This window comes from Scomber japonicus, chromosome 4 (genome assembly GCF_027409825.1).
Source record: "Scomber japonicus isolate fScoJap1 chromosome 4, fScoJap1.pri, whole genome shotgun sequence".
NCBI lineage: Eukaryota > Metazoa > Chordata > Actinopteri > Scombriformes > Scombridae > Scomber > Scomber japonicus.
Window position 1 is genome coordinate 26394537 of NC_070581.1, and position 14284 is coordinate 26408820.

At 39.5% G+C, this 14284-nt stretch overlaps 1 protein-coding gene across 1 annotated transcript in view; it reads left to right on the forward strand.

Annotated features, from left to right (window-relative positions):
• The first annotated feature begins 362 nt into the window (after positions 1–362).
• The window catches only part of LOC128356821 (rap1 GTPase-activating protein 1-like), a 40633-nt gene continuing 26711 nt past the window's right edge, over positions 363–14284 (forward strand). The window contains exons 1-2 of the mRNA XM_053316968.1: positions 363–459; positions 10701–10736. Of these exons, the coding sequence (XP_053172943.1) occupies positions 416–459; positions 10701–10736 (80 nt within the window). The 5' untranslated portion in view covers positions 363–415. The remainder of the gene's footprint in view (positions 460–10700; positions 10737–14284) is intronic.

Sequence of the window (14284 nt, forward strand, 5' to 3'; positions counted from 1 at the left end):
TGTGTTCTCTGGGATCTTGGTGTATGAGAGAGGGAGAGAGAGAGAGAGAGAGAGAGAGAGAGAGAGAGGATGTAGCCTGTACGTGAGAAAGATTGCCACTACACTTCTGGTTCCCTGGGAGACTGGCATGGTCAGCAGCCCCCTCCCCCCTCCTCCCTCATCCTCCCCTCATCCTCTTGCCGTTTCTCCCCTTGTTTGTGAAGGAGGCGTGTGAGCAAGGAAGAGGCAGGGCACGTTAGCTGAAGCTGGGGGAGTGGAACTCAGACAGCAGGCAAAGCATACAAGCAGACACACACATTCACACACATTCACACACACACACACACACACACACATGCTCAGTCAGCGTAAGTGACACAAGTGCTGGCTCCGTTCAGCACTGAGTTGACTGACTCACAGCTATCCATTAGCCAGCATGCCGCAGAGAAAGAGGAGTTTCACTTTTGGAGCCTATGGAGGGTAAGAATGAAAATCCTAATAATTTGTAGAACTAAACCTCCTCATAAAAGACTGTTCACATATCTATGATAGGGAGTACGTGTGTTTGTTTATCTGTGTCTGTCTCCTCGTTTGATGACTGTGCAGATTTTGTGTCTGTATTTGTGTCTGCATGTTTGTGTCATCTGCACTGGAATGCTATATTCATTAAGATCTTATTCTGCATTTTTGTTGCTTTTCATTATGCTGTGAATGATACGTGATAATGCTGCTGTTGCTGCGTAATGATGAATCATTAAGGGTTATATTTTGTAATTCTGAGGTACCAAGAAGTAGAAGCTTAAACAAGATTACAGGGAGGTATTAGTGGGTTACTAACATGGGACACTAGAAACATTTACATCTATGTTTTTCTCATATGTATACGAAAAACACACAAAAATGCCATTTCATGGTTTGTTTAGGTGTGTGTTTGTGTGAGTGCATGTGTGTGTAGGCTATGCATTGATGTGCATTCTGATTTTAAATGCTCCCCTTGTGATAGAAAATCATTATTTGAACAAAAAAAAAGTACTGTGTCAGTGTGTGGGCACTCTTGTCCCCAGTATATTTACTTTATAGATTGACAGGAGACGTACAGTCAACAGAGTTTTTAATGGTCAAAAGGTGAACAGGTGCTTTAATGCATCTGCATGCCTTTCTGCCTTTACTGTAGGATGCTGTTTTCCCTGTTTTTTCACAACTTTTAGGGAGTTTTTCCTTTTTCGAATGAAGAGTTTTAGAGTAGACGATGTTGTATTGCTGTACCATTACTTCAAAACTAGTAATGACAGCTAGGTTGAACTTTGCCGCAGTATTTACATAGTGCCCACATTTGGAATTGCAGGTCAGACAAATAAATCATTTTGGCTTCAAACTAAACATCAATTGTAATACGAACAGCGGTAAAACTATGAAAAACTAAATATTTCTGTTAACTAACATGCTCACAATGACAAGCAAACACAGTAGTCACTGAAGTTATTACTCAATCTGAGGAGACCATAAATATCTGTATCAAATTTCATGGTGTAGCAAGAGGTGTAGCAAGAGGCAAAGTCAGATGGGAACAATTCATGTTTACAAAATTTGCTGTTGAACCATGCACTGTAGATGTTGAGATATTTCACTGGTTCCGGGCCATTAAGATATCTGCATCACATTTCATGGCAATCTATCCAATAGTTGCTGCAATATTTTACCATTCCTAGAACCACACAGCTATTGTTGCTAAAAGTTAACATCTCACACAATCAAAAACCAAGATTTTCATAACTTAACTATTAGGTCCAATGCATATTTAGATATTATTTTCTACCAATGTGTGTTGGATGCTGATCACATGGAATCAGAAAGACTCCAATATGGTAGAAAGTGCATACAGAAGCAAGAGAACTTCATTAACTCTTTAATTCATAGGTCTGCAATTACCTGATAATTTCATTGAAAGTTTCCTGCAAAGAATATGTAACGTGGTACTAATTACAGGGGTTTAATTGCTACACTTATTCATACATTTCAATGAATTGCTCCTCGAGAGTCTTTAAATACAAATATATACTTAAAATGTTGATTAATGTAGCTTTTCATTAAAGGAACTTCTTATTTTCTATGCACCAAAAATAGTAATTTTGATTAAAGCCAAAACTTTGGAGCATTTCTATTAATGTGTAACAAATGGGCCGCCATGTTTATATCAATCATCCATCCATCGCTTATTTATCCATTTAGTGGAGCCATTGAACAGCTGAGAGTTGAAGACTTTTGGGGGGAAGCGGACCAGCTCTATATACAACTTCTGTTTTCTATTTAGCAGCACCCTTGAATGCCATTGCACATTTCGATAGGTCACTCTAATTGCTCACATCAGCGGGTGATCTCTAATACACTCTGCCCCCCGCATCCCATTGGCATTCACTGAAGGGAACGCAGCCCCTCTGTTCTCTGCAGACTGGTCTTTGACGCAGCATGCTCTATAATTTTGACATCAAATATTAGTGGAGTGTTAGGTTTTTGTTTTACATTCGATAGATGTGGCCCTTCCTTTTTCTTATAAAACTTTTGCTTTTACTGGATACTATAATTTGGTAGCAGAATTGTTCCCATGTTTAGTTTGAGGTCCACCATGATGTTGCAACTCGTAGCTTTCATATCCTCTTATTATCAAGTCTCCAAGCATTCCTTCTATTGTTAAGTTTTATATTTCTTTCTGATCTTAGGAGCCTGTTGTGTGTCACATGAGACTGCAACTACTACAGTACATGTGCTGTATCTCCGTTTATCTGTTGTCTACTCATAAACTCTTATGAAATAAACATAGAGCTATAACCGTGGTCCTAAATTAACTGTACACTCTCCCAGTTGGTTCTGGGACATGGCCTTCGGGCAACATGAACAATGATGCTGTATGTTGTAATGTCTGGACGAAAGAGTGGGAGAATGCATGTCTATCCTGTTCAAAAACAACCAAGAAGAAAGGGCCATATTGTTTGGAAATCTGAGTAAGACTGAATTGTAGTTTGTATTCTCTAGTCAGCTGATCTGAAAATGTCATTTCAATGAGTCTTAGTGGAAAAGGTGTTTCGTAGTGTTAAACGGAGTACCTGGTTTATAATAACATGTCAACATGGTTAAGCTCTCTCAACTTCATGAAGAATCACCAGTAATTTATTTTCACATTGGTTGTGTAGTTCCTGGCTCCAAATAAAAGGCATATGAGCTGTGATTTTTTAAGATTTACAGACTGTGTACTTTGATGAAAACCTTTGTTTATTTTTACACCTAGTGCTGTTTGGAAAAAGAAAGGTTTCTGTCTCAGTTCAATTTTTGATGAGCTAGTGTCAGAGACTTATTGTACTGAATATTGTATCACAGACAACAAGAAGACAACACAGAGAGGGTCTTTTTGTTTGACAGAAGCAAATGTTTGCATGACAAAAGATGATTAGCTTGCAAGACAGCCTTACTTGTGAACAGGAAGCCATTCAAGTACCTTTCCAAGGGCAGTGGCAAAACAAACAGGAGATGTAGGGCAACTAGAGGGCTCTTCATTGCCTACTCAGTCAGTCCACCTTGCATATTTACTTTGACATTCACATTCATATTCACAAGCCATCCGCGGAGGAGAATGGGGAGGGGTAGGCATCGGGTGAGCTGCAGTAACTATCTAATGCTCACCAGGTTATTTATTTTTGCTCTGATAAGAATTTAAAGATGAGGGACTTTTTGTTATGGCTTTGTTGTTTCTCTGTGCCCCCATTAGACCAGATGGGCCTGTTTCAAACAGGTGTACTGCAGGACTTGAAACAATAACAATAATAAATAACTGAATGCAAAACAACACCAAAAATAGAGCAATAGATGTTTATCGGTATACACCTACAGAGCCATGGTGGAAGAAGTTCCCAGGTCCTTTACTCATGATTAAAAGCACCAATGCAACAATGCAAACATATTATATTACAAGTAAAAGTCCTGCAGTCAAAATCATCAAAAAATTATACATAATTCAAGCATACAAAGGCGACGCGCATCTCCCACGGGCTATGTGGACGCTCTGATGTGTTAAGATGGGCACCGAAATAAATACAAGAGGTTCTACAATGCACACACACACCGCTGTTGCTTCCTGTGTGTCATGGGGCTTAAGGTGAACATCTTAAAAACCAGGAGTTTTATATTTGGTTCCAGCTGTGCTGTAAGGACAGATCAGGACCTGTGCATCTCTTTGCAATGGGTAGCTCTGGAGCAGCAAGTGTCCAACTTGTTGGGAGTCACATTAGGTGGGAATACGTTGATGGTCAAATCACATTATTAATGAATGACATTTCCATCACCAGACGATGCGAATACTTTTTTAACAGAGATAACAACTGAACAAGTTACACACTCTTTAGTCTTATCCCACCTCAGTTACTGCCCAGCAATCTGGTCTAGTGCTTCAAAACAAGAGCTTAATGAGCTCCATCCAGCCCTCTCAAAACAGAGCTGCCCGCCTTGCTCTTCACTGCTCAATGAGGGACAGTGTGGAAGGGATGCATGACAGGCTGTCATCGATGAGAGGGGAAGACAGACTAGCTTACAGCCTGGTCGAGTATATAAGAAATACTTATATTCACAATGAATATGGCATTATTATGACACCAGACATGCCTTCACAGGACACTTTATGTTTTTTTTAATCTAAAACCAATGCTTTTAAAGAAAACTGTAGGCCGATGTCAAAGTGGAACAAACTACCAACACATTTAACCCAGATTATCAGAAGGTTGTATTTGTAGGTTCATTATATTTTGTGTTGCTAACTTAGGTAATGCTTCACTGTGCACTAGTAGTATTTTATACATTAGCTAACTGACTCTATTATTTGCTCTAATCATTTTCTGAGAACTATTTATTTTCTCTTATTCATATTTCATTTTGTTTTGATGATATTGCGGTAATGTGTCCATAATAGTGTTTGAATGTCTTCCTGGAAGAATAGTTGTTACCATGGTAATAACTCATGATAAAAAGTTTACTATAAATCTAGTGAAATCTCGCTTGTAACTGTAGCTGTTATATATCATGTAGAAGAATAAACAGTACAATATTTCCCTCTCCAACATAGAACAGTAGCAGTATAGAGTTTAATTGAAACCTCACAATTTTACATAATCACAGTACTTGGGTGTGAATATTCTTAGTTATTCTCCAGAGTCCTTACAGTGCGTATTTTCAACCTGTTGCTCTAATGTATCTAATCAGTCCACCTGTGATATTTCTTCCATCCCTCCATTTTTATACTAACCATCCATCCATCCATCTTCTTGCCGCTTATTTTATTTTATACTAACCATTTCCCAAAAATATTTATATCTTCACATTATCCGCCAGATCACAAGCAAGCAGGTCACAATGAGTCACTAAACTCACAATGTGAACAGTTCCTGAAGATACATTACAGACAAAGCCCTCCACAGGGTGGCTGGTGAAAATCTTTTAATGTGATGCAGCTGAACAATGCAGCAGATCATCTGTTGGATGAAAGTAATAACAGGAACCAAGAAATGAAACTCCAAAGACTTCAAATACTCACCAAACTTTCACAATGAGAAGCTACATCTGATATCTGAACAAGTATTTTGAAAGCGGCGCCTCCATGGCCATGTTCAGTTTACCGTGATGTTCACATGAGGGTCATATCTTAAAATCAAATGAGATAGTCACACCACACCACATGCTGCTAAACAGTGTGTGATAACATTACAGCTCAAAATGACAAAGATCTGTAGACATATAAACAAAGGGGAAAAAATGAAATTATTAACTGATTGAATGAAACTATGTTAGTTATGCGCTGTCATGAGACAAAAAGACAAAAAACATGTCATGTGTCTCTTTTTTTAATCGATGTAATTGACATTGAAGTGCCTACTAACACTCAGCATAACTGTGGTACCAGTGTGTGTGTGTGTGTGTGTGTGTGTGTGTGTGTGTGTGTGTGTGTGTGTGTGTGTGTGTGTGTGTGTGTGTGTGTTTCACATACACTGTGTGCTACTGTACTGTAGCTAAATGAGAACATTCAGCCACTTCACGCCCACATCTCAGTCAATGGGCTCATTCAGTCTGTGCCGGGGAGAGATACAGTATACAGTCTAGATTTGGTCACTTTCTGTATTGTTTGTCAATGTGTGTCTCTTTGTGTATCTATTTTTGACTGTTTCTATTCTCACACGGTCTGAATGACGAACTGCAGAGTCAAAAGCAAGAAAATGTACGTGTGTAGGTGTTATTGTGAGAAAGGCCTAATTCAGGACAAACTGAATAGGCTCACATGTTTTCAATCTAGATATCCAACCTTCCTAGAGTTTGCTGAACACTTACTGTGAACATGTCACAACTACACAACATATCCTAACTAAAAACTTAATATCCAAAAGCATTTGCATGGTTGAGCTTTAGCGCTTTAGTCTAAATTTAGCTTTCTCACTCAGGCTGTTTGTCCACAAGATGAACTTTGGGAACTTAACTGTGGCTTTGATGTTATAGTCTATTTTTACTTACAACTATAGCTGAGTATGTGCAAATCAAGGCTATATTCATAATGAAAATGTATTGTACACGTTGATTAAGAGTGTCTTGTATCTGGACCTCACATTGTAGCAAGTTTGGAACACAGGTAGCCTATGTGACCTTTTCACTCCTGTTCTGGGTCTGGAGTATTAAGCTTTAATCCTTACATACTGCTCAGGGTCTAATTTCACCAATTTTTTTTTAATTGAAGAGAAAGAAGAAAAAAAAGTTTCTTTAAGCCAGAAATTTGGCGACTTATCTTCATGTGACCCAGAATATACAAAAATGGAAATATTTTACAACTTTCTAAAAATGTTATAGTGTAGCTCACAAAATTACACACACAATTATGTATAGAGACTAATTATGAAGGGATATTGAGAAAAGCCTGAATATGAACAGTATGTAAGGGTTAAAGTGAACTTTTGACATCAGGTTTTCACCAGCGTGTTCTGAACTTCTGCTGGGTGAGCTGGAAGAAGTTATGTTACTGATTTATTGTCACTGTAGGGAAGAGGAATAATTGTCTTTACATTACTTCAGTGTTTTATGGATGACAAATTATCCAGCGCAAAAGCAAACATTTGAAAAGTGAAATACTTAAAGGCTATTGAATGACTTGTCTGAGTGATCGCCAGACCTCTTAAAATGATTTGGTTAGACATGTGTTTGTCTCCATGAGGATTATCCTAAATATTGAGTTCTTCTTATATTACAGATATAGAATTAGCCCGCAAGAACATGTTGCCGCAGCAGATTGGTTGCTGAACAACAAACTTGTTTGCTTTAAGCTGGATTTCCTCCGAGTTGACTCTTCAGGCTTGTCTGGTGACCTACTTGCCATAAGCAGTGTTGCTTTGCTGACTTGATATAACGCAGGCCTCAGCTAATTTATGAGGTAAAAAATGTTCAAAAGTTTAGCAGGAAAGAAGAAAATTAAGAGCTGCACTTACAGTCAGATTAAGTTGAATGAACCAATTGTCAAGTGTCACGGCTGCTGACACCATGTTGGTGCACGGTTTCTGAGACCTGCCTTGAGCCCGCTTATCCCTCGCTGATGTTTGTTTCCATGGGAACCAGCTTGTGGTTTATACCAGGATGAGAGCGTGGAGGAAGCATGAAAAACAATTTGCCAGCATTTGGCTAGCACCTGCTGAGCCTGAGCTGTAATTCCTCTCTGTGCCATGTTGGGTTCCTAAATGCATTGCTTCACCTAGTCTTTTTTTGTTTGTTTTTAAAATAAAAACGAAGCAGTGAGACTTGAATGTGCAAATATGACTCATAGCCCACAAATGCATTAGCACAGGCAAATATTTTATAGCCTATTTGTCCACTCCAACCATTGTTGTCTCGGAGAGGGACAGAATAGTCTTTGTCCTCCTATTAGGCTAAAGAGTTTCGCGTCTTGCTTCGTCAGCTCTTCCGCTTCTTCGTTATCTGCCGACCTACTCAGTCCAGGTTTGCTTTGCTTTTCTTATGAAATGTATCTCTCATGGATGAGTTATGTTCTTCTTTGATGGGGAAATTGCTATCTGATTGATTCTTAATTGAATTTTCTTAATTCTTTTGATTCATTATATTTTCCGTAAAGAGGAAACAAACATCTTGATCTGATCTCTTTTTTAATATCTTCTTACATAAATTCTTTAATAAATCATCATTCTGCACTTCAAGCAAATCCCCAACTGACACACTTCTTCACAAGATGTTCTGATAAATTGGGGAATGTAAAGTGACTGACAGGAATGAAGACAAGCAGCTTTTCCTCCAGCTTCTTCTTTAGCTTATGGCATGGTGTCAGACAAGTAAAATATTTGTATGTAGGCACATGTTTTTAGCAGCTTAACACAAGGAGAGAACATGTTCATTTCTTAATATAAACAAGCGTTTGACAGATTTATCCCTCCTCTGTCCCAGTATGTTGATGAGAGACCTCAGCGCTTGGGTGTCATGTTCTGTTTTGTAGCTAAGGGAATTTTATTGCAAATTTCCTGTATTGCTTTTGGTATTTCAGTTTGGAGCCTTTATCCAATAATCTGGACACACCCTGGTTGATTTCATTTTATGGGAACTCCATGAAACCTGAGTATGGGTGAGCAACACAGGATGAGGTTTAGAAAATGTTATTCTTAGTGATGCAGCACATATGAAAACAGCTTTCCACTCATCACACTCCGCTTCACAACAGCACAGCCGACAGCCCATAAGTATTTGGGCGCCCTCCCAAGGACCAGTATGCATTCCACTTAAGATGGATCACTGATTTATCAGCACACACGTGTCTGTGAGGCTCTGTGAAATCAACACTGATGATAGATTTGAGCTAGAACAGCACCATAAAAAAACATGTCATAGTAGTGTAGTGTCATAACATGTCACATGAAGACCTGGCATTGAAAATGAGTGATCTCACTGGGATGATTCAGACAACCTACTGTAATAACATGAGTTTGTTGATTCTTGACTCCACAGTACAGTGAGCAAACAAACTTCTCAGGGCCTGTTTCCTCTCACTAACACAGTTTTCTCAGAAATAGGAAGCTTCAAGCTTTCATTTATCTTTTGAGTTTTTCTCACAACAAAAGAAGAAGTGCAAACTTTTGACTGTTGGTCCTAACGTTACCCCTTTGGCCATTTCTCATCAATGAAACTTACATATCTTTATGAATGAAAACAGCAGTTCCTTCCTCCTATAGCCTGACTCATGAGCACGTTTGTCTTTTATACCCATGTTTCTGATTCAGATAGAGTTACTTCTCTTTCCAGAATCATTAGTTAGATCCTTTGGGTTTTGCTGTGTCATGCAAACTAATCCGGTCCAGGAAAAGATGAGAAGAGGTCTGAACTCTGGTGGCTCTACTGAGAGACACGTAGTGGGTAGCAATTAGAGACCCAGCTGTAGCTTTAAGGATGAAGCCGATCATACAGTCATAGGGGACAGAGTCAACAAAAAGAGGAGAAACCCAACATTAAATCAACCTTACAGCTTGGGGACATTTGATTAGTGTATTTCCTTTTCTGTTGTTGGATTGTGTATCATCCTGAGAATTTCTGAGGGGTCGATAAACGGCACCGAAGGCAACTGCGGGAGACCTGACAAACATACTAAACATTCCATTTTCCCTCTGTCACCACCACCAGCTATCACAAGAGACAGGCCTGCAGTCATGAGTCATTCACTGTGCCATAGTGCACAATGTTATCAGTAAAAGGCATCCTCCTGGTTGCCAGTATTCTCACATAAAGTGCTGCATCCCAAGAGAAGGTGTGTTTATGATTGTGATATATTCTGATTAGAAGCAGAGCCAGATGCAGTCTATGAAAAAAAAGGTTTATGAGGATAGATATCATGATATATTGAGTTTCCGTTGATGAGTAAAGTGTGAGCCAAGTTTTTCACCTGTGAGGCTGCTGTTTCTTCTTTACACACAGTGCCATCTATTGGCAGAGAGCGGACTTTCATCTGACTTCTCATCTGAGGAGTACTAAGCGCTGTATCCGCTTGTTATTGTTTCCAGTTATTACTGCTCAAATCTGCTTATCCACAGAGACTTAAGGACAGATGATAGTTTATTCTTTACTGGCAGTGAGTAATGAGCCTCGTAGTGTGGATTCAAACCAGGACAAGATTCATTTTGTCTCAGGAAACACTAGGGTAGTAATCATCCTTTCATCTTTGGGACTGCTACTTCAACAGATGGCAGGAGTTATTTCAGGGTAACCCTGCCCACGACATATCCAACCTCTTTCAGTTCAGTGGAGTTTTTTAAAGTGGAAAAGACTGTCCTCTATTCATCTGCACTTTTCCCCACACTTAAATTAGTCAGCTTAAATTTGCAAGATATTATTACTGAGAGTAAGATTCAGTCATATGGCACCTGATGCTCATGTATTACAATTTTTCAGGAATTTCTTGTATTATATGAATATTTATAATATTATATTGTATTTTTTTTGTAATCTTAGGATTTAGCTGATGTTGTATCCCCTGCTTTCATAAACTTTGAAGCAGATTTTTGACAATTTTCTCTTAGATGTAGTTGTTTCTGACAGATATGAACAATATCCTAAGACAATCGGAGTATTATAAAATCACTGTTAACTTCTAGGTAAAAAATATTCAGTTAGTGCTATTTTTAATTACTATACTGTTGTGTACTTTTTTTCAGAGTGGATAAGACTTTCTCCAAGGCAAGAAGCATTTGGTGAGTTGCTCTGCTTTTATTTCTCTTTTTGTCATTAAAACAAGTAAATGATGACATTACATCATTTTAAGGGAAATGACAATGAATAATCTGATAAATTGGTCATTTTATCAGTTTTTCCATCACATTATGTAAAGCTTGTAACTCTCTAGAGTGCTGTTCAATGCCACTGAGTCAGGCTGGCCTTGTAGGTTTTAAATGTGTGAATCAGTCCACTGAGTAGAGCATAAGTAAGATGAATGAAGCAGTAAAAGGTAGAGCAGATGGGCTGCAGTGGAGAAACAGATACCCGGTCTGGTCTTATTGCCTGCCTCTCTGCAGTGCTGGCAAGGTTGGAGTGCTGCTGTGTGTGTGGCATGTGTAGGCAGGCAGGGAGATGAGCATACACACCTCCTGCCACTGCGGATAGACCACTCCATTTCCGAAATCCTTAGGTGTGGTGGCACGCATGTTTGACCCTCAACACCCTCAGTCTGACTGCAGCAGGTTAAACTGTGCCTCGCCGCAGTATCATCACTCCTTCCCTCTGGAATACAAATACAGGAGGATCTCTCTTACCAGCTAGGCCTGCATTACTCAGCCTATTTGCAGAGACTGCAGTGTGGCCATTCGGTTAGCACTGCATGAGACTCACAGAGGGACTGCACCACACGGCACAGAAGAGGAGGAGAGGAACTGGAGCAAAATAAAAATGAAGAGGAGAATCAATTAACAAGACAAGACACAAAAGACTTGTGGACGTGAAGAGGAGGAAGAAGGAAAAAGGAAGTGAGTGGATGAGATGACGTGACAGGAAGAAAAAGAAGAGAACAGTAAAATGACAGTAAAAGCTCTTTCCACAACAACAAAGAAACATTAAGCAGACTTGGTCCTGTCAACCATATTCGTTTGGCAGAGTTATGGAGGAATTCAACAAACTCTGCTTGTTACATTTGGAGGATCCTTCCCACTGTGTTAATAGGACTTGAATTATTATACATAACCATCAGTGTTCATGCCCAGCAGGACACATCAATTTCTGCACAACAAAACCTGTCGATGAAGTAACAGTGAAACTGGCATCAGATATGCCACAAACAGCTGCTTTTAGGGAAGATATTCACTTTTACCCTGTTAATGCTGTGTTAAGCCTAAGGACAAAGGTTAGATAAAAGATAGGAAAAAACCTTGAACAAACTGGGGGAGCCAAAGTCAAAATCTTCCTCCAGGTAATGTATGTTACACAGGATGTGACTGGAAATTAGAGCAGTGAGCTGAATCCTCTGGCAGAAAAACTTTAATAGCATAACCCTGCAAAATGCCATGCTCACCTTTTCGAATTGGAAGGCCAAGGAAATTCTGGTGAGTTTCTTTTTAACCTGCCTGGAGATTGTTTTGATAATAACTGCATGACTGAATACCCAATCAACTGGTAAATAAGACTTCATTTTACCTGAGTGATGCATGTGTTCCTCTAAAGCGTTTGTGTCATGCCAGCCTTCAAAAAACTAATCAGTGAAATTGACGTGTGTCTTTATGAAGGCAGTAACATACTAATAATCACCTGGGTAACAGGTGATTGATTGATATTCTCCCTTATCATATAGAGGTAATATGTTCCCAGAACAATGTGTTTGTACTCAGTAAGTGATGATGCCTAATCTGTTATGTATTTAATGTCAGGAAATGTTTGGTTTTGATCCATTCGACTCTTTTAGTTGATTAAACGTTAAATGACCATCTTCCATCTGGTCATTGTGGGTCATACACAATAAACAGATGATCCTCAAGCCCCGTCTCTAGTCTCTCCGGGGGAGGCCTGTAATTGGTTGTAATCCTGTCTTGCTAAGCTCCCCTGATGGGAGGAAATGGGAGAGGAGGGTTAGTGTGGATAATGGCTATACTGAGATGTTGTATAAGAGCCTTTCTCTTTCTCTCTTACACACACACACACACACACACACACACACACACACACATACACACACACTTATACATACATACATCCAGACACAAAGTGCACTCTGCCTCTCTGTCCCTTGAGCATGATGGATTATTGGAGCAGGCGGTCCATTGTATAACTCCCTACCCATTCTTTAAAACAACTTGGCTACTGATCCCACTGTCTTATCCGTGCCTCAGCTCACCTGACCTTCGTGCAGGACAGATCTGCACTTTTTATCTATCCATGGGGGTTACCTTTGCTAGCAAGGAAGATTTCAAGCTTGACGTTAAAGACCTTGACATCGGTTGCAGATTCTGTATTTTAAATGCAGTAAAAAACAAAAATTCTGATAACCTTTTCTCTAAGACATTAGACATTTATCGCTTTCTAAATATGCAGTGTATCCTCGAGCTGTGATTACTACTGTGTTGGCCTTGTGTGTTGTGTTTGCTGCACCACTGGGAACACAGGACTTTTAAATTTGGTTATGTTGCTTTAATTAATTTTCTTTACTTGTATACACTTATGAAATGGCCCCGCACACATCTTCCACACTTGCACATCACACTACTGATTATACTGACATCTGCAACCCATATTATAAATATTTAGCCCATGTGGTTTAAGCCAATTAATGATATTTTGTTACTCCTGTAACATTGTGTCTCTCCAAAGAGCTGAGTCATAACACACCAAAGACTTAAATCTGAGCAGCATAGTACAGTAATCTTATGGTTGAGTAGGTTAATGTTGCCCTGACCTCTGCCCTCTAGTGGTAAAAAGTTGAGATAGTATAGTGCATAGTGCAAATTGATTCTGCAAAAGCAACATTTATTAATACAAATAATCATAACACTACTAATAATAACAGTGTCCCCAAGTTGGATAAGATGGCATTGTCAGAGTTTCTAGAAATGTTTCCTCAAGTGTTAGATTTAACACAATCAAATCAAATATCTATTGTTTTGCTCTCAGTGGGAAATGGCATCCCAAAAAACTGATTATTTTAACACTGCCAAATGACCTTGCTATTTATTCCACATTGTGTGATGTGATTCCTCATTCTATTTTTATGATGCTTTATAAATTCTGGGTCTTTTTTATTGTTCTTGTCCTCTTTCCGCCCATAAACACCTAAGAGGTGTCACAGCAAACACTCCTCTGTTTGTGTTCACTGATTTCCCATGAGATGTCACTCTGCATCATCCTCCGTCTGTCTTCCTTGCACATGCGCTCACCGCAGCGCTGGTGCACTGCGAAGCCAGGCCGGGTGTCAGTTTGCTTGTGCACGCTCATCTGTGTATGTCAAGCTGAGTTGTATGGAACGGCGGACATAGTGGGAGAGCGAACTGTCAAGCCCGATCAGACTAGACTGTCTTTCTGTGAGTCTCCTGCTGTCTGACCAAATATAGCACCAAAGTGACAAGCTCGCCTCTGGTTCTACCCGACTCCATAATCCAAATCCTAGCATGTCATCCACCACCCGGCACCAGCACAAGATGTCTTAAGAAAAAAAAACCACACACACACATAAAGCTCAGATGACAACAAGCTGTTGAAGGTTAAAACGGGCACCAGGAAACTTAGACAGGACATTTCCCTTTCACTTTATTTGATCCTTGGG